At 40.8% G+C, this 24,722-nt stretch overlaps 1 protein-coding gene across 6 annotated transcripts in view; it reads left to right on the top strand.

Annotated features, from left to right (window-relative positions):
- Positions 1 to 6,642: 6,642 nt before the first annotated feature.
- Positions 6,643 to 24,722, top strand: part of Cfap97 (cilia and flagella associated protein 97) — a 33,808-nt gene continuing 15,728 nt past the window's right edge. For 2 of the 6 annotated variants that reach the window (XM_038327002.1, XM_038326998.1), the window contains exons 1-2: positions 6,708 to 6,864; positions 14,331 to 15,445. In XM_038327002.1, coding sequence (XP_038182930.1) covers positions 14,347 to 15,445 — 1,099 coding nt within the window. In that variant the 5' untranslated portion in view covers positions 6,708 to 6,864; positions 14,331 to 14,346. Of the gene's footprint in view, positions 6,865 to 7,391; positions 8,014 to 12,269; positions 12,607 to 14,330; positions 15,446 to 24,722 lie in introns of those variants that run through there. The other 4 variants (XM_038327000.1, XM_038326999.1, XM_042054968.1 and 1 more) reach the window with 4 other exon arrangements.

The following is a 24,722-nucleotide window of genomic DNA, read 5'->3' as shown; positions in this document are numbered from 1 at the left end:
GAAGGGAATGGCTGACATCAGAATGCATTGAGGAGAAAGAGGCACCAAATCAGATTTTAAATTAGGGTTGAAGTGTCCCTTTTCAGGTAATCACTGCTAAGGTCTAACAGTTCTCTCAAAACAGTATATATTTTATTTTATGTTGGGGGTGGGGGGGGCTGAGTGTAAATATGTGCACTGTGTATGTACTCTTGCCCACAGGGGCAAGAGTTCAGAGAAGTGCATCAGGCCCCTGGAATTTGAGCCACCATAAGTAGGTGCTGGGCACCAAACCCGAGTCTTCTGGAAGAGCAGCAAGTTCTCTGAACTGCTGGGCCACCTCTCCAGCCCCAAGCTTTAAGGGCTTAAAGAGAAAATTAAGAAATAATATCTTATATTATTTTGCTAGTGCATTCTGTCAGGCTATAATCAAATGCACCATTAGGCTATCTGCATCATCTTGTAGAAATCTAAGATGGGAATGGCTTCTGGCTGAACTCCCAAGGGTAAAGGAAGATAAGGAGGAACTGGCAATTTTTAAATGCCAGACAAAGCGGGTGTACACCACTGATCTTTGACTAAGAATGAATTAGTAATGTTTATAGGATATGAACCTCTGAATAAAATTTTAAAATATATGTAAATTATAGTGAGTGGGATTCCATATTAGTAAGTAAAAACAGTCATATCGAAAACTTATGCAAAGTTAGAAAGTGAGAGATTTTGGAACAGTCAGCCCTGAATGAGATGTCTCCATCAAATCCCTCCTCTCAGAAGAGGAGGCAGAAAGAGCAGAAGAGCAGAGGGCATGGAGGACACTGAGAAAACAAGGTCCTCTAATCAACATGAGCAAAGCTCATATGAACTCACAGAGACTGGAGCAGCACACACAGGGCTTGCACAGGCCGGCACCAGGTCCTCTGTATATGCATTATGGCTTCCAGTTAGAGTTTTTATAGCACTCCAAGTGAGTGGGTCTTTGATTCCTCTGTTTTCTCTCAGGCTCTTTTTTTCCCATTTGTTTGTCTTGTCCAACTTAAATGTGAGAGTTTTTATCTGATTGTATTTTATTGTGTTGCATTTAACTATTATCTCTTAGAAGCCTATTCTTTTCTAATGAGAGACAGAAAGGGAATGAATAGTCTGGATGGGAAGAGAGGCGGGGACGAACTGGAAGGAGTAGAGGTAAAGAAAACCGCAATTGGGATATATTACGTGAGAAAAGAATCTATTTTAAATAAAAGGAAGAAAAAGAAAATTTACCCAAAGTCATTAATCTTTAAAAAGAAACAGTTTTCAAATTAATGAACGCTAGATCAGCTTATATCAAGGCAAATAATTATCAAGGTATATCACAAAGCTGGACACATTTCCTGTTGACCTGAAGTTCAGGGATTATGATGTCAGCTGCCATTACATTATGAACTACCTCCAAATAAGTCACCTATTTCTCGATTTTGTGGGTCAGATGGGTGGGTTTGTATCAGCTGCTGCAGACCCTGCTCTTCCAGGCTGGGTCTGTAGTGGAGAGGCAGCCGACTGGCACACAGCCTAGAAGACCATGTGTTCTTACCTCCAAGGGGTAAGCTTGGGCTTCTTCATGACAGTGTCAGGTTTCAAATTTGCTGTTTTTTTAAGCTGTTGCTGTGTTACATTTGCCCCCTTTGGTACCCTCAGGAGAAAACAGGGAGCAGTATGCACAGGGATCTCCTGTTTGATGTATATTTGTATGAATATGTGTTAGGTGTGCCATTAAGTGGCTAGGAGACTTTGGATCCTGTGTTGCTGGAGATATAGGCCATTGTAAGCACTAGACGTGAGTTCTGGGAACTGAATTCAGGTCTTCTGACAAATGCTCCTAACCACGGAGACATCCCACCACCACCACCCCTGCCCCCTTCACGATGAGTGTTTAAAAGCATGGCTCATTTGGTTAGCCTTTTAATGACCTACCACTATTTGGCAGAATACATTAATCAGTTTTTGGTGGATCATCAGGCTAGTTGTTACTAAAAATATATTAAGTTCCCATTTCTGGCCCTAGGGATGTAGAATCCTTAGAATCTGCTCCCTTCCATTGAGTGGGACAGCATCAGAGGGCACAGAGAACTGATATTTATTTCTGCTTTTTGTGACGTTGATAATAGATCCTATCCATAAAAATTTCATTTTTACTAATACATTAATATTTTCAAGTTATAAAGCCTAAAACAAAATGCCAGGCATGCTAGCAGACACCTTTAATCACAGCACTCAGGAGCCAGAGGCAGGTGGATTGCCATGAGTTTTGAGGCCAGCAGGGTCTACAGAGGGAGTTTCAGGACAGCCAGGGCTACACAGAGAAACCCTTTCTTGAAAAAATCAAAACAAAAACAAAAACAAAAAGTAAACTCAACTGGACTTTGATACCTAATATTAGTGATTGGCAAGTTGCAAGCTAAGACTATTCAATAGCTTTTTTTTTTTTTCAAGACAGGGTTTCTCTGCGTAACAGTCCTGGTTGTCTTGGAACTTGCTCTTTTGACCAGGTTAGCCTCGAAATCACAGAGATCCATCTGCCTCTGCCACCTAAGTACTGGAATTAAAGGCATGCACCACCACTGTTCAGCTGATTATTTGATATCTTATGATCCCAAAATGCATAGGGGTTAGTTAAGCTTTTTGAATTCTGTATTTGTTGGGGGCAAAGAAAAATTGATCACTATGGTCTGAATGTTTAAGTTTCCATCTAAATTCATATATTGAAACCTAATCACCAGTGATTGGCTAATAGGTGTGACTAATAGTTATGAAAATAGTTACGGCATTTACATGACCTGTATGGATGATGTTAGAGCCTCTTAAAAGGAAAGCAGAAGGCTGTAGAGGTGATTCTGACTGCTCTTCTAGGGGACCAGGATGAGATTTTCACCACCCACATAGCAGCTCATAACCATCTGTAACACCAGCCTATGGGTTTCCAGCACCTTCTGGCTTCCTTAGGCACAGCACCCAGGCAAAACACCCATACACAGAAAATATAAATTAGGCTAAAAAATGTGAGGTGGGGCAAGCCTGTAATCCTAGACTTAGAGGAGGATCAAGAGTTCAAGGCCATCCTCAGCTACTTGGTGAGTTTGAAGACAGCCCAAGTTCCAGGAAACCTTGTCTCAAGAAGCCAAGACAGCTGCCTTGACTCTTACACCAAGTGATGGGTCATATAGAAGGAGCCACCTCTGAACCAGGAGTTAAGACTTCACCAGAACCCTTATCAGCTGGCACTGCGGCCTTGACTTTCCTTCCTCTAAAACTGTGAAAGAGGAGCTACTCACTCTACAGAACTTGTTGCAACAGCTGGAAGGACAAACACCAGTGGTGAGCCAAGATTTGAAAAAAAAATTCAGTCTCCGAATCATTATTAAACCAGATGTCTTCATTGTAAAATATACAAAATTCACCATCATAACCATTTTCACACCGTGTAGTAGTAAATACATTCAGATTATGTGACTCACTACTGTCCAAGTCCAGAACTTTTCCTATCAGCCAGCCTGTGTAGACCCCACAACCCCGCCACACTCATTAATTTCCATGGATTTGACTGTTCTAAGCCTTATAGAAATGGAATCATTCATCCTTTCTGACAAGCTTATATCATTTAGCATAGTATCTTTAAACTTTACATCATCGTAGCATGTACTAGGGTTCCATTCTTTCTTGTGGCTGGATAATATCCCATCTATATTTTGAGCATTATGAATAATAATGTTTATGAATCTGGATGTACAAATATCTGAGATGCTGCTTTGAATTCTTTTGGGCATATATCCTGAAATGGAATTGCTAGATCATACAATTCTATTTAATATTTTTAAGGAAATGCAATAGAATTTCCTATCCTGCTATTTTCCATATCAACTGTGCAAAAGGCTACCATTTTTTTTGAGTCTTTGCCATTTTGTTATTTTGGTTTTTACAAGTTTTTTTTTAAAGATTTATTATGTATACAGTATTCTGCCTGCATGCCAGAAGAGGGCACCAGATCTCATTATAGATGGTGATAAAGCCACTGTGTGTTGTGGGAATTGGAACTCAGGACCTCTGAAAGAGTAGCCAGTGTTCTTAACCACTGAGCCATCTCTCCAGCCCCCCAAAATGTGTATTTTTTATAACTGTCCTAGTGGGGCTAAAACGTACGTTGTTTGTTTTGTATGTTTGATGTGTGAGTACAGGTGTGTTATAGCAAAGTTGTTCTGTTTTGTATGTCTGATGAGTGGGTACAGATGTGTCATGGCAAAATTGTTTTGTTTTGTATGTTTGGATGTGTGGGTACAGGAGTGTCATAGCGAAGTTACTCTGTTTTGTATGTTTGATGTGTGGGTACTGGTAGGTGTGTCACAGTGAAGTTGTTTTGTATATCCAATGAGTGGATACAGGAGTGTCTCATTGAAGTTGTAGAGGTTAATGAGCAGTTTGAAGAGCCAGTTCTGTCCTTCCACTATGGAATCTGGAAATCAAATTCAGGCTGTTAGGTTTACTTTGGAAATATTTTTACCAGTTGAACCGTCTCCTTGCCCCTGGATGTTTTATTGTGTAGGATCTACTTTTGGTCATCGGAAAAGCATGTTTACCCACCAGGTGCAACTTCCTAAGCCTTCACTGATTTTGACTTGCATTCCTTTAATGCATAGTGTCTTAGTTACATTTTTATTGCTGTGACAAAACACCATGACCAAGGCAACTTGTAAAATGAATCATTTAATTAGGTTTCCAGTTTCAGAGGGTTAGAGTCCATGATGGCTGAGCAGAGTCACAGCTAGAGTAGCTGAGAGCTCTTTTGGGATCCAAGAGGCAGAGAGGCACACTGGGAAATCGCACAAGTCCTTTGAGACCTCAAAGCTCACCCCTAGGGACACACCTCCAACAAGGTCATACCTCCTAAGCATTCCCAAACAGTTTTGCCAACAGGGGACTTAAGTATTCAAATATGAGCCCACAGAAGCCATTCTCACTAAACCATCACACTTAGTGAAGTCACCGTGTTCTCCTTCCTGTGCTGTTGGCTACTTATATTTCCTTTGGAGAAACGGCTACTCAAATACTTTGTATCTACCCTGTAAATCAGTGCCAAAGTATCTTCGTTAAATAAAGTGAAATCCTTTTTTAGTCAACAAAATGGAAAAAAAATGTTTCTCTTTCTTAGTCATCAGGAACAAGAAAATATGAAAATTCATTGTTCAAAATAAGAATTCTTTCTTGAGTGTGATGGCTCTGATTGTGATCATACACACATATTTGCCTAGAAACACCTAAGGAATTATCAGAGCTTGCATCTGGGTGTGTCTGTGAGGGCATTTCCAGAGACATCAGGGGGGCTCTGATCTCATCAATGGCCTGATGCTTGATGGATTCATAATATGCTGCCATTATTAGCAGGCGGTGAAAGAGAGGAGGTGGGGCCTAGGTGGATGGAGGTCACTACAATCTCTAGAGTTAGACCTTGCCCTAGGCTCTTCCTGCAGGGCAGATTCTCGAGCTGCACAATTACAGGAACTGCTCCACGGTGCCATGAAGGACAGAAGCCTCTCAAAATGTGAGTCGAACACCTCTTTCTTCATTGTGTTAGGTATGTTAAGTCGGGGTTCGCTTTTTTTGTAGTTACATATAAGTGCTCTCTGAGAGCCGTGACAAGCTGCTACAAAGTTAGAGGTATAAAACAACTCAGATTTCTTTGGATTAGGGTTGTGGAGGTCCCTCTCTTTGGCTTTCCAGGGTGCATGCATTCCTTGGCTCACTGACTCCTCCCCCACGTCACTCAAATCCTTTATGTCACAAATCCTATAACTAACAGAATGGAAGTTCAACAACAAGAAATCAAGGCACTCAATAGTATACAGAAATCATTTTTAGATTGCCTAACGTGCACCTCCATCATCAGTCGAAGGGGCCGTTTTGAGACAGGGTTTCTCTGTACCTTTGGAACCTGTCCCGGAACTAGCTCTTGTAGATCAGGCTGGCCTCGAACTCATAGAGATCTGCCTGTCTCTGCCTCCCAAGAGCTGGGATTAAAGGCGTGCGTCACCACCCAGGCTCCATTCTAAGGTTATCTGCCCCTGGTGCACATTAACTTTGCTTGAACTGCAATATTTTTTTTCTTTGACAGTGGTCTCACGATATAGCCCAGGCTGGCCTTGATTCCTTTCCCATTTCTCCAGAGATTAAAGGCATGCGCCACCACGACTGGTTTGTGTGAACAGAGCTTTGCTGAAATAAAATACCACAAAGACAAAGTCGCCCTCTACTTTTATTATTGTCGTCTTGTTACAGAAGTACAAGATTGCAGCGATTCTTTGTAGGAAATCATCCGGATGCCTAGACCTACCGCTGCGTCGTGGGTAAGCAAGCCGATGATGCCCTGGACAGACGGGAGGCCATGGTTGGCTTCTTCCCACACGCGTGCCAGTCCTCGCGAGGCCCCGCCGAGAAGCTGTCGCTCCTGCTGCGATGGCCTGATCTCTGTGGCGAGGTCTCCAGGATCTACCAACGCCTGGAGCGCGGCCGGGACCCTCTTCCGCGGAGACTCGGCTCCCCGACCTCCCCGCCTTTCCTCTTCCGCTCACTCGATCTCCGGAAGCTCCCGCCGGCGCTCACGCACGCGCGCACTTCGGTTAGCCTCCGGCGCGGAGGAGGGAGAACGGTGGAGGCGCGGCTGCGCGTGCGCAAGGCAAGCGAGGACCGGAACGCCCGACTCGGCGCGAGAGTCCCTAGCGGTCGCAGTTCGCAGGTGAGCGGCTCGCGGGCTTCCCCATCCGATCGGTCCGCGACGGGCGGGCCACCGTCCCTCCCCAGCGAGCGGGGTCCGTTTTCCCGGTTCGGAGCCCGACCCGACGGAGACGAGCACCCGGGGTGGGTACCACCGCGCCTCCGCGGGAGGTGGCAGGCTGTCCTCAGCACTCGGCGCCGCCACCCAGGCCTCGCCAGCCCCACGGGCGGCGTGGTAACCGCTACGAGAACGGCTGGCGGGGGCACCAGCCCTCCGCCGTGGAAACGGTAGCTCGGCCCGCCGGACGCGGGAGGTGGCGTGGAGGCGGGGTCCGAGCCCCTCTCAGGTGTGGTCGCTGCTGCCCTTCTGTGGGTTCTTGAAAACTCACAGACTTTTGACTTCTACGTCCCAGAGTCTGGAGAGGGTACTTAATGGGGCCGTCGACAAAGCCTCAAATTCCTGAAAAACAGGTGTACAGTTTGAGCCAAGATTTCTGCATACCCAATTTGGGGCCCTGCAATATATATCTCAACAGATGAGGACTATCACAAATGTACAAAATGGCATTTTTAATTCCAGGTTATTTATGTATTCCTTCTGGTGTATTATGGAAGCACTGTCTCTTTCTTGTTTGTTTGCTTTTTGAGACAGGATTTCTCTGCACAACAGCCCTAGCTGTTCTGGAGCTAGCGCTGTTGACCAGGCTGGCCTTGAACTCACAGATCCAGTGAAAGCCTTATTTCTATTGCTAGCTCTGTGTGAGTTTGTCAGAGTTCAAGAAACTTCCAGGTAGCTTTGACAGAAGCCTGTCTGTATCCACCAGAGGGTTATTATGGTCTGACGAACTGTCAAAATCCTTTCCTGGTATGTTGTAAGATAATCTTAACTATCCTGTAAAACCATCATTGTAAACTGAATTGCAGCAACTTTGATGTAAATTTTAGTAAAAGAACTGCTAACCGGTGAGACTGTCAGATAAGTTTTCCTGGAAGTTAAGTCAAGTCACCTTCTGCTCTTACCAGAAACTCAGTGGAAACGCCACCTCAGAAATTTCACGTGCACTAGGAAGTGGGCCACCTCTTAACAAGAAAATTATCAAGTAAAGTAAGCTAAAAAGCTGGTGGTTTGGTTTGGTTTGCATAGGAAGCAAGGAGCGAGAACCCGGGCTGAGTCTTAAGTCTCTAGACTCCTTTGTGGGATAGACATTCTCTAAATGTTTACCTAATTTTTGTAGATCTTTTTTAGACATTGGGGATGTAAAGGTTCACAAGACATCAGGAACTCCTGGTCTGGTAAGAATGGTACTACCTCCTCCTCACCCCATCCCCTCTTCTCTCCATGTTTCAGAGGCCAATGGTCTCTAGCGCCAGAGCTCAAGTGATCTCTTAATTCAGCCTCACTGGTAGTTGGCATGATAAGGAGACTACCGTAGGCAAAGTTTTCGACAAACCTTTTATCTTCTCGTTCTGCTGTTGGACTCTGGAAATTAATGGAAAAGCCAGCTTGTGTGTAGAGGGCCAAAGGACAACTTCAGGTGCCGTCCACACAGAGGAATTTTAGAACAGAACCTAAAGTAGCATGATTTCTAATTGATCTTAATAATAAAAACCTGGAGTCAGATATCAGGGTAAATGCTGAAAGATCAGAGAAGCCAGGCACTAAAGTTCTTAACCGCCCCGTATCCTCAGCACCAAAGAGGCAAGATTCTGTTTGTACAAATCTTTAGACTGAATAAAATGCACTCCAGTCTCCTGCCTTCTATTCCTGTCTCCACCTTCCCAGCACTGGGATTAAAGGCATGTGACTCTCAAGAACTGGGATTAAAGGTGTTAGCCATCACTGCCTGGCTCTGTTTCTCTTTTAGACAGGGTCGTTCTCAGGTAGCCCAAGGTGTCCTTGAACTCACAAGAAGAGATTCCCCCACACACACCCCGTGCCAGGGTAAAGGTGTGTGCCACTGCCTGGCCTCTATAGGTAACTGGTGGCTAGCTCTGCAATCTGATCTTCAGGCAAGCTTTATTTGTTAGATTACAAACAATATCACCACAGCCACTCCATTGCATGATGAAACTGAAGAGGAGGGGCCCAAGGTTATTAGAAAACCAGCCTTAGTTTATCCAGTTACTGTACAAGAAGGACCACCAGATGATAGCCATTCTCAAGGCTATGCAGAAGTTTCCTATGAAGGAATCCCCTCATCTCTCCCTGTACCTCTCTATCTACCCTCCAAAATCTCTATGGTAATTCTAGTCGGCCAGTCGTGGACTCCACCCCATGATTCAAGGTTTAACTTTATTAGCAGTTTTGGATTGTCAGTGCGAACAAATATCCCAGAAAAAGCTTTAAGCCTGGGCATGCCTGACTCAGTTTATCCTTTTACGCACACTAAGCATATTTCCTCTTATTGTTGTACCTATACTGTAGTCATAGCAGTGGGAAGTGTTAAAAATCCAGTGGAATCTATTCTAGCAGGTCAGCTTATGATTTGTCTCCTCAACTTCTTATTTAAAATATGTACATTATTCTTCCAGTACAGGTAACTGTATATGTATTTTTTTCCATTTATATATACTAACTACAGGTAACTATATTTTTTCATTTATATATACTATCAGTTCTACAAGCTTGGCAAGTAAATTACGTAGTAAATGTTGAGTCTCCCAGTTGTAATGGGAAAGCTGCATGAGGCAGTATATAAACCCATGAATAGAACTGTGTTCCGGTAAAACCGTCTGCATAAATATAACAAGCCAGAGTTGGTCCTGTAGTAGTTTGCTGGCCTGGGATCTAAATAGTTCATGAAATAATATTTTTACTGTATGCAGTTTTTAGCCTGTTACAAGTAATTCTGTGATTACACCCATTTCTGCCTTTTATGTTTTTATCCTTATAAGTGTCTGCAAATGAAGTTGTGATTCAAAGAGTTTATGTCTCTGAACAAATTGTCAGATATCTTTTTAGAACCATTTCAGGTGCTAGAGAGATGGCTCAGTGGTTAGCAGCCTGCACTGCTCTTCCAGAAGCCCCATGTTGGGTTCCCAGTGCTCACTGTGGTGCATCTCACAACAGCCTGTAATTGTAGTTATAGGTCGATACACTCTGACATACCCTACGGGACTTCACAGGTACTGCACTCAGGTGTACGCACACGTGCACACACACAATGTTCTGCTGTTTGTATCGCTGGTGTTGATGTCCCTATGCCTTATACAAGATTCTAGACAACAACTCTGTACCTCAGGTCGTAGACATATTTGTAGTAAAGAAGACATTAAATCTCTAATTTGCACTTAAATATCAAGTCATTGAAATTTATTTAAAATACTTGGTGGGACTTCACCTGACTTCTACTACAAGAACTACTATTCATAAAGTTAGTTTAAAGCAGCAATAGGCATTTCTGTACAGATAAGTTTAAATCTATCTGAATAGAAAAGTCTCCATTTCTTTGCCCTCAATTCCATGCTTCCTTTGTTAAAGTGACCCTGAAAAATTTACATTGTTTCATGAGGATAATGAGGATAATGTTTAATGAGGATAATGTTGCAAATTCCCAATGAAAAATATATTCAAAAACAATAATGTATAGCTAAAGCATATAATCTACATTTGCTGTTAATTTTTTGATAAGGAATAAAGGGGATTCCTTCCTTTATCTTTTAAAAATCAAATTTTAATTTTATAAATTATTTGGGAACAGACTTTGATGTCTATACAGATAAGTAAACAGCTAAAACTGCCCTAGATATGTGAGGGGATTCTGCTGGACATCAAAATCTCTACCTCTAACCTTTATTCCCAGTTTTCCTCTGACAGTTTGAATTTTTAATTTCTAAAGAAAGCATTAATCTATGCTCGCATTTTGAAACTAGAGTCTTGAATTTAATCGAGTATAAATTTAGTAGCCTGATGCTTCTTCTTTTTTTTTTTTTTTTTGGTTTTTCGAGACAGGGTTTCCCTGTAGTTTCTAGAGCCTGTCTTGGAACTAGCTCTTGTAGACCAGGCTGGCCTCAAACTCAGAGATCCGCCTGCCTCTGCCTCCCGAGTGCTGGGATTAAAGGCGTGCGCCACCACAGCCTGGCGCCTGATGCTTCTTAATGGTCTGCACTTCTGTTTGGATCTGGGTTTGTGCTAGACTTTTGCTGATTTGTACTTTTATCAATCTTTACTTAGGTTATAAAATATCAAATTTTCCTGGACATTATATGTGACATTTGTGAACCTGCTTATCATCATCATAATTTAACCTATATTTCATGTTTAAGTATTTCAAATACCTAACAAGTTACAGTTATAAATCTAGCCAAGGAAATCATTCTAAACACTTACACATTGCTTATAAAATTACAGATTTAAGCCGGGCGGTGGTGGCGCACGCCTTTAATCCCAGCACTCGGGAGGCAGAGGCAGGCGGATCTCTGTGAGTTCGAGGCCAGCCTGGTCTACAAGAGCTAGTTCCAGGACAGGCTCTAAAAAAGCTGCAGAGAAACCCTGTCTCAAAAAACCAAAAAAAAAAAAAAAAAATTACAGATTTAACAATCAGATTCCCTAAAGCATTTAAACACAGGTTACAGTCAGCGTTTTACAAGTCTAAGGACAGGAAGTGTAGCTCAGTGGAAGGGAGCTTATCCAGCAGGTCCAGGACCTCAGGTTTAATCCTCAACAATGCAAATTGTAAATAAATAAATGAATTAAAATTTATGACTAGCTGGGCATGGTTGCACATGCCTTTAATCCCTGTTTCCTGAGGCCTAAGCAAACTAGTCTCTGAGTTTGAGGCCAGCCTGGTCCACATAGCAAGTTCCAGACCAGGCAAGGCCACAGAGTGAGACTGTGTCTCAACAAAGCATAAAACAAAATTTATTTCTAGTATATAAGAAGACTTCAAACTAGGAAAAGTTACTCTTCTGATAAAATGTGTGAATACACATACTTACTTTGATATTGTTAATGTTAGAAATTTTATTACTTCTTAAATTATTTTCATACTTTGTTGCTTATTTTTTGTTTGTTTGTTTTGGAGACAGGGTTTCTCTGTGGCTGTCCTGGAACTCACTTTGTAGACCAGGCTGGCTTCAAACTCACAGAGATCTACCTGCCTCTGCCTCTCAAGTGCTTGGATTAAAGACGTGCACCACTACCTGGTTTCCATTCTTTATTTTGTGTCTTTCCTTGGGCTGTAGGGCCACGCAATAGTAAATATAATTTATTCAGTGTGTTCTGGCTTCTGTAGATACACATTGCATAATCTTCTAGTGCCCTATTTACTGTGCTGGAATTAATTATAATTTAAATTTGTACATGCTTGCCTGGTTGGCTCCTTATTAATAATCAAAACGTTTGTCTCTTTTTCAATATAACACTTATTTGTCCATTTTTAATTTTGTTGTGGGCTTAAGAGTTCCTGCTGAATTTTTCATATATATATATGAAAAAAAAAATATATATATATATATATTAAACTTGTACAGTGTCAGCCCTTTTAAATTTTGAGATGGTTGAACTGATCAATTTGATTGAGTTGATAAGTGCCTAGATTAGTTTAAAAAATACCTCAGAGTGTAATTGTGAGGACATTCTGGAAGTGGTTGGGGGGGGACATCATGCATGTGGGTGAGCATCCCACTGGCTTAAAGCATTGACCCCGATGGAATGCGAGAGGGGAGAGCCTACAGCTGCAGCCTCTTTGCTTTCTCTCTACCATGAAATGTGCAGCTTTGCTTTGCATCCTTCCTTTCTGTGTTGGATCATGAACCAACCTCCCTTAAGCTGCCTCGTGTTAAGTATTCTTTCACAAGAGCAAACTAACTCTCTTCTTGGTTTCATTACCATTACTGCAGGCTTATCTGATTATTATGCTCCCTGCCAACAGTTCAGAGGCTACGGTAAGATGCTGATTCTTTGCTTCCAGTAATAACATCAGCTGCCAGGGACTCTTTGTCTTGTTATTTGTGTGTGTATGTGACTGGGTATTTTGATTGAAGGCATGTTTGTGCACCATGTGTCTGCCTAGTGTCTGTGGAGGCCAGAAGAGGATATGGATCTCCCTGTACTATTACAACCATCATGTGGGTGCTGAGAATCTGGGTCCTTTGAAAGAGCAGTAAGTGCTCTTATTTGGTGAATTGACTCTCCAACTTCTTCCTTTTAGGTTTTTGCGGGGTTTGTTTTTAATGGAGGGTAGGATTGGAAACTAAAGACTAAACTAAGATTATCACTAATAACATGATAATGCTTTTAGATCACTGTGATAACAGAAGTGAGGAAATACTTTGTAAAGACTATAGTTTTATAGTAATCTTTTCAGTTTAGTCTGATTGATGTAAGATATTTTACATGAACTTTTAAAATCATTGTTTATGTGCATAAACCTATACATCCAGTAATTTAAGTAACAAAACAGTGTCCTTATTCCATACCAAATAGTGTCTATTTAGAAGTTAACTTATTTCCTCTGATGCTGAATTTCATGTGTTTTGATCTTAGACAGATGGCCAACAGCTGCAGAGTGTCTCATACCAGACCCCTGATGCCCTGAGTCATGTATAGTCTGGTGATATTTCCTGCATATATTACAGCTTGTGATCAAATATTCAGACATTTATTTGGAAGCCACCTGTACAGCCTGTTTTTGTATCTTGGGGATTTCTGTTGCTCAATGAGAATGGGGGGGTGGAGAATTTAATAGAAGTCACAGCTCTGTGTGCTTCGTGTTCAATATGTGCAGTAAAAGAACAGAATAGGGTGATCAGCAAGTAGTAAAATGCCGAAGCTCACTGATTTATGTCACATTATTACCATCAGATTAATTGGTGATTGAAGTGGCTTAGCTGATGCTAATATTAACTATAATGATTAACCGTGATTAGCAGTGTGATTTGATTGAGAGATGCCTGGGAGAGATTTAACAAAGCACACCTGAGTGTGTCTGTGAGGCGATGTCCAGGGACAGTTAAATCAGCAGGGCTTTTCCCTAACGACGGAGTCTTTGGGTTGGTGGTGGAAATTGAAGAATGACACCTGATGAGAGTAAGTAGAGAATGACTGGGAGTGTCATTGAAGGGCCTGTCATGTACCTTTGCTCTGCTTCTTGGCTCCACGGAGGAGCAAATCATGAGCTGAAAGAAATCGTTCCTTAAGTTGTTTTGTTTTGATGTTTTGTCCTAAAAGCCTGTCTTTCCTCATTTAAACTCTAATTTATACTGTGCAGAAGGGAGGTTTCATTTGGGCTAAGATACTGCTGTTTGTGATATGCCTTCCCCGATGATCTCGTTTTCTTGTGAGCTCTGAGACTATCGGTATAATCCCAAGGACTCCATAATGACCTCACAAACTTCTTTTATTTTTAATAGTTCTATCTCCTTCTCGATGGAGGCTTTTTGAAACAGGATGTCTTTGTGTAGCCTTGGCTGTCCTGTAACTGGACTGGCCTTGAACTCACAGAGATCTGCCTGCCTCTGCTTCCCAAGTGCTGGAATTAAAGATGTGCACCCCCACTGCCTAGCTGATAGTTCTCTTTTTGTACTGCCAACATTTCTCATTTTGGAAAATAAAAATAAAATATATTTAGAAATTTACTCCGGTCTGATGGTTGAATGTTTCTTTTCAGATATACTTTTGACATCATGGATCGATTTGGAGATATATCAGAAGGTGAAGTGGACCATTCTTTCTTTGACAGTGATTTTGAAGATGCAAAAAAGTGTGATAGTAGTTTAGGTTTTGACAAGCAAAATGATGACCTTAAGGAAAGTATAGATGAGGACACCAAAAATGTAAACTTGAAATTTGAAATACAAGATGATGATCTTAAAGAGAGAATAGATAATGATACAGAGAATGTGAACTTGGAACTTGGAATCCAAACAAAGGAAAATTACCTTACTCAGAAAGGAAATGAAAGAAAAGCAAAAGTTTCCTCAAAGGAATACCATGTAGAAAATGATCCTACACAATCAAGAGGTTCCTCGTTGTCGACTGCTTCTTCAAGATCAAAAAAATCGTGTGATGATGCAGAAGGACATAAATTACACTTGCCTGTTGCAAATAGAGTTGCTAGCGTCGTCAAGGGGGAGGATGACTACTACACAGACGGGGAGGAGAGCAGCGAGGGCGGGAAAACGTCCCGTGTGAGGGCCAAGTCAGCCAAGCCCTCCAACAACCTCAGAAAAAACGCAAATAAAAAGTATTCCAAAATCAGTTCCTCCTCTTCTCTGTCTTCCTCATCTTCAAGGTCAAGCTCAGACTACTCAGATACAGGATCCGATACCCATAAATCTGATTCACGCTCCTCACCAAGGAAACATGCTTCTGGTGTAACCCTCTCGCCACCAAAACAGAGGTGTAAATCAGGAAAAAAATCAGTGAGTGCACAGCCTGCAAGTGCTAAACCAAAATCTGGTAACTACAATGAAGAATCAGAGGACGCTGTAACAGACGTGACTCCTTTGTCAACTCCAGACATCAGCCCTATCCAGTCGTTTGAACTGGGACCGTCACATGATCAGAAAGTAAAAGTTAAAAGGCAAGAAAATGTGAGCCGGGATGTGTATGAGGATGTGGAGGCTTTAAAACATGAACCAAGACCTCTGAAATCAGCCAGAAGGAAAGAAAAGCATGGGCAGAATTTTGCTCCAAAATCATCAGTGTTAGATGCAAATCTAGACCATAGATCCAAACAGAAAGTCTTACATGACACCATGGACCTTAATCATCTGCTGAAAGGTAATTTTTGAAATTCTGTATACTAAGTATGTATATTAGAAACTAAACATATATATGCTATAAATGTGCATGGATTTTTTGTAGTCAATGTCTTTGAGATGATTGCCATTTTAATAACTTGCCAGATATATTCCATTATGTCATAAAACACTTTGAATATTATTTGAATTGTCAGATAATTGGAAAGATAATCAATTAGGTCCAGAAATTTGGACTAGTTTTCAATTCCTCTCAAACTCAGAATGCTACCACTCTCCTGAGGCAGTTCTGTCTGTATTCTTGAGCTAGCAGTAAGCATCTGCCCTGGTTTACACCATTCACCTTCAGACATGGCGGTGTCCAGAGAAACACTTCTAGCTCTCGGAGTGCAAGAATCTTTTAAAGAAGGATCTCCAGACAATGCACACTTAGTTCTGTTTCCACAAATTGACTTAGTTACACTCTTCATTCCTGAACCAGTCATTGACCAGGGGAGAGATACCCAAAGCCAATCACACTCCTGCTGGAGTTAGGGCTGGAGACTGGAAGGCCCAAGGTCTATTATGGAGGAAGATAGGAAGAGGTGCAAATTGAGGCAATTAGGATTGTTCACTGCACTTCCTCAGACTTCAAGGTCCCTAGAATCTCATTCAAATGCATATGGTAAAAGTAGAACCCAGACAGCTAAACTATTAACCCTGCCAGTGCTGATTGCATTTCTACTTCCTGGAGGTTCATAGTTTTCTCCATGCATACTGTGATGTATGTGACAACAGATACAGTGATAAACAAGAGCTGGAGAGATGGCTCAGTGATTAAGAGCACTTTCTGCTCTTGCCAGAGGACCTAGGTTTGGTTCCCAACATACCCATGACCATCTGTTCATAACCATCTCTATCTACAGTTCCAGGAGATACAACACCCTCTTCTGGCCTTGTTGGGCTCTGCATATACCTGGTGCATGTACATACATTGTGGGCAAACCTCCAATAAAGAACCCTGAAAAAGTAGATACAGCATCCTTCTTACCATCTAAACTCTTTCTAAAACTTAGCTGGATGCTAAGAACCTATATATATATATATATATATATATATATATATATATATATATAATAAAAATTATATATATATAATTTTTAAGTAAGAACAATGATTACATCCCCCAATTCCATGGAAAATTTTCAGTATGAAATGTAGAAGCTAGATTCAGTTGTTCGCTGTATAGCGGCAAGCTCTGCTGTAGGAAACTTGCAGTAGCTCTTCTGGCCTTTTGTTGTTGTGACAGAGTCTGTACAGCCCAGGCTGGCCTTGAGCTTTTATGATCCTCTTACAGAATCCTCCCTGAATTCTGAGGGCTAGGGTTAAAGTCTTCTAACAAAGGCAGGGGAACAAAGGGGACATTTTGTTAAGCAGCATATTTACTGGTGGACTCCATGAATAATAGTCCCCCAGGGAAGTCTTTATAGTAAAACATTTCAAACTATTTTTCAGTTGTATAAGATACATCTTTAGCTTTCTAAAACTATTATTCATGCTCAGTTTACCGCATGAAGCTTTTCAGATCCTTGAAACTTTTCTGTATTTTTCACCATGTGCCTAAACCTTGGGCTTGATACAGTTGATCCACACTTGTGCCTTTCTGTGCTCGTCTCATAACACTTCATCACTTTCACCTTCCCCAGACGGCCTTTCCTAGGCTGCTCTGGCTCGTCTGTTTGTTCCACAGCATTCACTGCTTGCAAGATCAGTCTGCTTAATGTAGGGAAGATGATCACGCCAATGCATAACGTGTTTAAAATCTTCTAGTAGAACATGATCCTGTCAGCAAACAGCTGAGGCTGGAGTTCACACTGTGTCCTCCCAATGGAAACATTTTCTTTTTTTTTTTTTTTTTGTTTTTTTTTTTTTTTTTTTGTTTTTCAAGACAGGGTTTCTCTGCAGCTTTTTTTTTAGAGCCTGTCCTGGACCTAGCTCTTGTAGACCAGGCTGGCCTCGAACTCACAGAGATCCGCCTGCCTCTGCCTCCCGAGTGCTGGGATTAAAGGCGTGCGCCACCACTGCCCGGCTGGAAACATTTTCAAGAGAAGAACTTACCATTTCCTGTAATGAGTTTTGAGTAAAAAAATTTCACAAATTGCCATGTAGCAAACAGTGTAAAATAGTTATAAGATTGTTGCTTACTGAATATAAATAGATATTAATAAAGATTAATAAAAGGGTATAAGCAAATATCTGAGTGTAGTCAGTGGAATGGTGAAACAGTATTGAATTTGGCACTTAGTGAAGTAGATGAGATTCTGGAAATTGAAGCACAAAGCTTTAGTCTTTGGTGTTATTGACATGTTCGTGAACTAAACAGTAACCCTGTATAGGTTGTGGTACTTGATATAATTGCTGGAGTCCAGTCTAGACTGAGAGTTGTGCTGTTCACCAAAAACTAAAAGATCAGTGTGGCCTGGTACTAGACATAATTTTAACACACCTTGAAAGATTAGTACAGTTTCAGCTCTGTAAGGAGGTTGACTCGGGGAATTCCCATTCCCCACAATGTCCAAAGACTTGTGTTGGAATTAGATATTTAACCTTGGACTTGACTAAGCACTGAGGGACTTAGAAAATGGAGCAGTAAACACATTTTGATATGAGATTATACCATGAGTCTGATATATTTGGTAAACATTTAAGGAGTTGAATGAACTGGATTAAAGATACATTTCATACTTCATGTATATAAAATTGGATCACTTTTGAAGGACTCTGAAAGGGCAAAGTAAAAACATTTCAGAAATTTATGACTTTAAAGTTTATCTCCACTTTTGAGAAGGAAATTATAAGAGGAAGAATTGAGACTAAGGAAGCATTGGTAGTGAAGGAAGCAGTTACAGGTTTTCTTTCGCTAAGGCATCTGTGTGGGTGTTATGGAGGGGATTAAGGGAAATGCTCTACAGACCCATTGCTGTCCATGAGCGAGGATGCCTATTCTGATGCGATCAACTTCCAGCATGCCTTGCCTGGCAGTACAGTTTCATCTCTTCGTTACGGGCAGATTGGCATTGTGAAGACCTCAAACACATTACCTTGTATTACCAGGCATTTGAGAAAAGCCGAAGGCAACAGAGGGCCTACATCATTGATAACTCTATTACTGAGAATTGATTCATTTTTAAGCAAGGCTAATGATTTTTTAGAGATCTATGAGGACAAAGCTATTGTAACTAATAAAAGTAGCCTTGCCTTGGCTTTATGCATTCTCTCTGAGGTGCTTCATGACAGTGACAGCACATGGTGCAGAAGCAGCAGGAGAAACCAGCGTCTGTCGTAAGCTAGGCTTAAAATGGATACAGCTGTTAAACTCTTCCACACACTTTTTTTTATTAAAAAAGTAAATTCTGTGTATGTATTAATGTATGTGTGTAACAGCATGTGTATGTATAGGAGCACAGATGTACCAGAGCATGTGTGTATAGATCAGAGTTCACTCCTTTTCCTTTTTTTTTTTTTTTTTTTTTTTGGTTTTTCGAGACAGAGTTTCTCTGCAGCTTTTTTTTTTAGAGCCTGTCCTGGAACTAGCTCTTGTAGACCAGGCTGGCCTCGAACTCACAGAGATCCGCCTGCCTCTACCTCCCGAGTGCTGGGATTAAAGGCGTGTGCCAACACCGCCCGGCCAGAGTTCACTCCTTCTACTATGTGGGTCCAGTGGACCAGACCCAGTTTTTCAGGCTCAGCATCAAGGGCCTTGATCTTTTGTGCCATCTTACAGACCCTTTTATTTTTTAATAGAAATATTATGTTGACATTTAATTAGTTTATTGTTACTGACAGGGGGATGGGTAAATATCTTTAGTTTTGGGGTTTTTTTTTTGTTCTGTTGAGTTTTTACATATTAAATATTGGTAGATATTAACCCATGGAGGTATTTGGATGTCTCAACCTTTAGGACCCAAAACAAAAAAGTTTAAGAACTCCTAAAAAAAAAAAAATGGAACTAGAATTTATTACTGTAGTAGTCGTTATATTCTGAAGTTTGAAGAAAATCTTTGAGAAAATATTTTTAACTTACTCTTTTAAAAAAGAAAAAATGGAGCTGTACTTAAAAACTGTAGGAAGGGAGGCTGAACAATATAAGTAAAAGATTGTAACTTAGAAGACATTAGGGTTATGTTAAAAAAATGAAATGAGGAATATTACTCAGTCTTGAAAAGGAAGCAATATCTGGTCTGTGCTGCAGTGTGGGGGAGGCTGTAACAAGCGGTATCTTAGGTGAAACATTGCAGGCTGGCAGCTCTCTAAAGAGTTCCGGATCTCCCAGCCATTTGAAAAGGCAGGCATGGTGCTCTCCTAATAGATGAGCCCGCAGGTTGACTCTTTGCCTACACATGCACATGAACACGCACACCTACAGATGTGTGAGCACATACATACCCACATAGATAATTCTTGTGATTCCTTTTATCCTAGTCAAAATCATGGAGACAGAATTGTCTTTTCCAGGATCTAGAAAAAGGGGACAAAGACTGAGGGTTTTTTTTATGATTATAACTTCTAGTTTTCCAACATACAGCATTATAGAGAATGAGTTGTACTATCACTGAACAGACAGTGCATCTGAATATAGCCTGATAAATTTTGGACTTTTTCTGTTTTGCTACAGTCAAAAAGGGAAAACACTAATTCTTTAGATACTTTCTGTTATGGTAACTGTAATACTCAATAAATACCAGTTATACTGGAAGAGAATAAATTAACAAAAATTCAACCCAAAAGGTGTTTAATAGTGATAGGAAGAATGAAAAAAGAAGTTTGGAAGAGATGTCAGGTATGTCTCCTTTAAAAAGAGGAAATAGGAGCATCAGCCCTGTTAGTATAAAAATAGATTTCAAGTTGTGAAAAGTGCTGTAGGGGACAGAGGGGTGTTTATATTAATACATAAACAAGTACACTAAGAGTATAATATCGATATAGTAATATGTACATTTGATACTAGCAAATTATATATATACATATATATACACACACATACATACATACACAGAACTGGACAATAAATTGATAAAGATCAAGCTACCAAGGAGGACTCAAAATCAGACCACATAAGGAGAAAGTAGTGTTTTAAAAGTGTAAATGTGTATGTGGGCTGCCCTTGATTCACAGGTACTGGCTCTGGTATACATTTGTTTTTAATGTAAGAAAAGAAAAGAAGCAGTAAGTATTGCTACTGAAGAGATTACCCCAGTTCTTGTAGGATAGAGACACTGAAAACTGGGCTTTGGGACAGAATTGCCTGAGTACTTGTTTACCCATGCCAGGTACCTGGACTTGGACCAAACACAAGAACTCAGTCATATTCTCTCTGTGGCTAGGCCTAGCTTCTTCAAAGATGGTGGCCTCAGGATAATTAGACTTCTTGGTACTAAGGATTCCAAGCAGAGTGTTCCAGAAAATAATACATAAGTCTCAGAACTATTTATGTCTTAGTTTATAGAGTCATGTAGCATCCCTTTATGTTTGCTTGGTTTCTTTTAGATACAGTCTTAGTTTGAGACTTGACCAGCCTAAATCTTGCTATATAGAGCGAGGCTAGCTTTGAACTTATAGTGATCCTCTGCCAGTTCTGCTGCCCAGTTGCTGGGATTCTAAGCATGGACCACTATACCTTGTGTTGGTAGAAATGGTTATGAACTTCCTAAATTTAAAGTGGTTGGACATAGACCCTGCCTTTTTTGTTTCTGTTTCTTAAGACACAGTCTCATGTAACCCAGGCTGTAGCTGAGGGTGGCCTGGACTTCTGTCTTCCCTCTGCCTCCTCAGAGCTAGGATTACAAGCATATACTACCATGCCAAAGTATTATGTGGTGCTAACCATGAAACCAGGGTTTCAGGCACCCTAGGCAAGTACCCTTCTGAGAGGCATCATCAGCCTAGACCTACCTCTTAATGAGATAAATGTCAAATTATAGAAATAGCTTCAAAATCTCTACTACTACTTGTTTCTCCCATATATAAAATGCATTCCCTTTTCCAGCGGTCCAGGTCCAGGCAAGATTCCAGAGGTGTGGTTCAGTGAGTAAACTTTGGGTACCTTGAGCTTCTTCTATTGGGGGAGGTAAGGGATGAGTAATTGTTTTATTCTGAACCTGTAAGTCCTGGCTCTTTGCATCGCTTCTATATTTTCTTTGAAAACTGATCAGTTCCTGGTTTTAGATTGTATTTCTCTATCCTGTCTTATATGGATAATGTAAGCCATTGTATTTTCAATATATATACACAATTTGAATATCTTAGCCCAAATCCCAGTAGGAATTTTTCCCATCTTCCTTGTCCCCATAACAGTGCTGCTAAACAATCGGTCAGTTCTTTCTCTGACTTCATCAACAACCTTTTGTTTTTTAGATTCATTTTATGTATGTCAGCAGATGTGTGCGTGCAACATGTGCATGCAAGTCTCAGAGGAGTCCAGACGAGGGGCTTGGATCTCCTAGAACTGGAGTTACAGATAGTTGTGAGCTCACAGCTGATAACCAGACCCGTCCTGCAAAAGCAGCAAGTGCTCTGAAGCACGGAGCCGCCTCTCCAGCCCCTAGTAACATCTTTCTCCAGGCTCCTCTAGCTCTTAACTGCCATCAGGTTTCATACCTCGAGCCATGAACTTTGGGCTTGTCATAGTAGCATTTCATTTCCTTGTGCTAAATATTGTAGTAGTGCCTGTTGCTCTGATAACAAATCACAAAACTCAAGTTATGTGAAGCAACAACTCAGATGTCTTAAATGATAGGATGGAAGTTTCTGTATATGGTTTCCTTTTAATGATCTGGGGTCTCACATATGACAACCTCAAGTTACTATCAGGTATGTGTAGCTCTAGGCTCTAGGCACAAGTATTCCTGCAAACAGGGTGTGTGTGTGTGTGTGTGTGTGTGTGTGTACAGAGCCCCTAGGCTTGAAAGTCACAAACTGGGCCCAGATCTCATATCAGGGAGCTCACTTCCTCCTATAACTACACCTTCAGGGACTGTTACACTTCTGCTAGACTTTATGGGTACCTGCATGCATGTGGCAAGCACACACACACACACACACACACACATATACATAAATAAAATTAATCTTGGGGGCTAGAGAGATGATTCAGTGGCTAAGAGCACTGGCTGCTCTTTAAGAGTACATAGGTTTGCCGGGCAGTGGTGGCGCACGCCTTTAATCCCAGCACTCGGGAGGCAGAGGCAGGCGGATCTCTGTGAGTTCGAGACCAGCCTGGTCTACAAGAGCTAGTTCCAGGATAGGCTTCAAAGCTACAGAGAAACCCTGTCTCGAAAAACCAAAAAAAAAAAAAAAAAAGAGTACATAGGTTTGATTCCTAGCACCTGTATGGCAGCTCACAGCCATCTGTAACTCCAGTTCCAGAGAATCTGACACTCTCTTCCAGCCTCCCAGGGTACCAGGCATAACACCCATACTCATAAATAAAATTTAAAAAATAAAAATAAATTGAATCTTTAAAAATTTATATTTAAAGATATACACAGAGAAACTGTCTCAAAAAACCAAAAAAAAAGGAAAAAATGTTATATTTAAAATAAATTAAAACTTACCATTTTGACAGTACTCTGTTGGTCAGAGCTGTAAGAAGACTACAAAAATCCAAAGGAGGGGAACACAAAATAATGTCAAAAAATTTCTCATCTAACAAGTTTTTAGTTGTGCATGCAGATAAGAAATCTTGTAGGGCTGGAGAGAAGGCTCAGCCGATAAGAGCACTAGTTGCTCTTCCAGCAGCCACAGTCATCTGTCGTGGGACCTGACCATATACATAAAATATATCAATCTTGGGGGGCTGGAGAGATGGCTCAGAGGTTAAGAGCATTGCCTGCTCTTCCAAAGGTCCTGAGTTCAATTCCCAGCAACCACATGGTGGCTCACAACCATCTGTAATGGGGTCTGGTGCCCTCTTCTGGCGTGCAGGCATACACACAGACAGAATATTGTATACATAATAAATAAATAAATATTTAAAAAATATATAAGTCTTTTTTAATCTTGTAAATTTGGATCTGATATAAAATAGCTATAGCGGGTTTTTCTGTAGAGATCATGACTGTTTACAGAACAGATTTTTATTTTGTTATTTTGAGATGGCTTCATGTATTTCAGACTAGCCTAGAACTCACTAGTAGCTGAGAATGGCCTTGAACTTCCAGTTCTTCTGCCTCCACCTCCCAGTGCTAGAATCAGATTGCACTACAGCGCATGCCGCCATTCCCACCCAGTTTTGTGAGATGCTAGGAGTCAGACCCAGAGCTATGCGTAGAGTTTGTGTGGCATTGCTTCTCAAAGGAAAATTCCGGAGAAAACTATTTGTAAATATGTAAGTTTAGATAGACGCATCTATATATCTATATTCCTTTTTTTCCCACTTGCACTATTTATATTTCTTAAATAAGGAACTTGTTAAAACTTGTTTTTAAATGTTTTTATTTAGAAGAATTGGATCATATTTTTGATGTCAGCATGGAGTCACTTTTTAAAAATGTCATAGTAATACCTGCTTTCAGTAAATAAGTACCTTGTTTTGTGGTTTTCAATGAAGGAAAAGCTTAAATTCTGCCCTTTGGAGGCTGTTGTTTGATTGTTTAATGAGGTAAACTTTTTATTTATTTATTCTTTTTACTTTTAAAAAGGTATCATTAGGAAATGTAGCTTAATTTCCTTTAGAATGAGATTCTAAAGAATTTCATATATAAATACATTGTGTGATGTTTTACTCTTTTGACTTTTGGGGGGCCTACCACCTAGCTCCCAAATAAATCACACACAGAGACTTATTTATTTATGAATGGCCATAGCTTGGCTTGTTACTTGCCAGCTTTTCTTAAATTATCCCGTCTACACTTTGCCTCTGGGCTTTCCCTTTTCTCTGTGTATTGTACTTTTACTCTTGAAGTGTTGGTGGGGGGGGGCTGGCCCTGACGTCCTCCTCTCCTGCTCTCCCTCAGTTCTCCTTTAATTTATTCTCTGTCTGTCAGCTCCACCTATCCTTGCTCCTGCCTTGCTATTGGCTGGTCAGCTCTTTATTTGGACCATCAGGTGTTTTAGACAGGCAAAGAATCACAGCTTCACAGAGATAGCAAATGCAGCCATAAACAAAATCACCTTAAAATAATATTCCTCAACATAGCTAAATTAATCTAGAAACCTTTTCAGATATAAACATAGGTATTGGAAGGTAATTTGATATGTATAGTGTATATGAAACTTTCAGAACATGTATCTATCGCTCAAGTTTAGTCATTGATGTGGTT

This window comes from Arvicola amphibius, chromosome 4 (genome assembly GCF_903992535.2).
Source record: "Arvicola amphibius chromosome 4, mArvAmp1.2, whole genome shotgun sequence".
Lineage (NCBI taxonomy): Eukaryota > Metazoa > Chordata > Mammalia > Rodentia > Cricetidae > Arvicola > Arvicola amphibius.
Note: the sequence above shows the minus strand (reverse complement) of the source record. Positions and strands in the feature narration are given on the sequence as shown.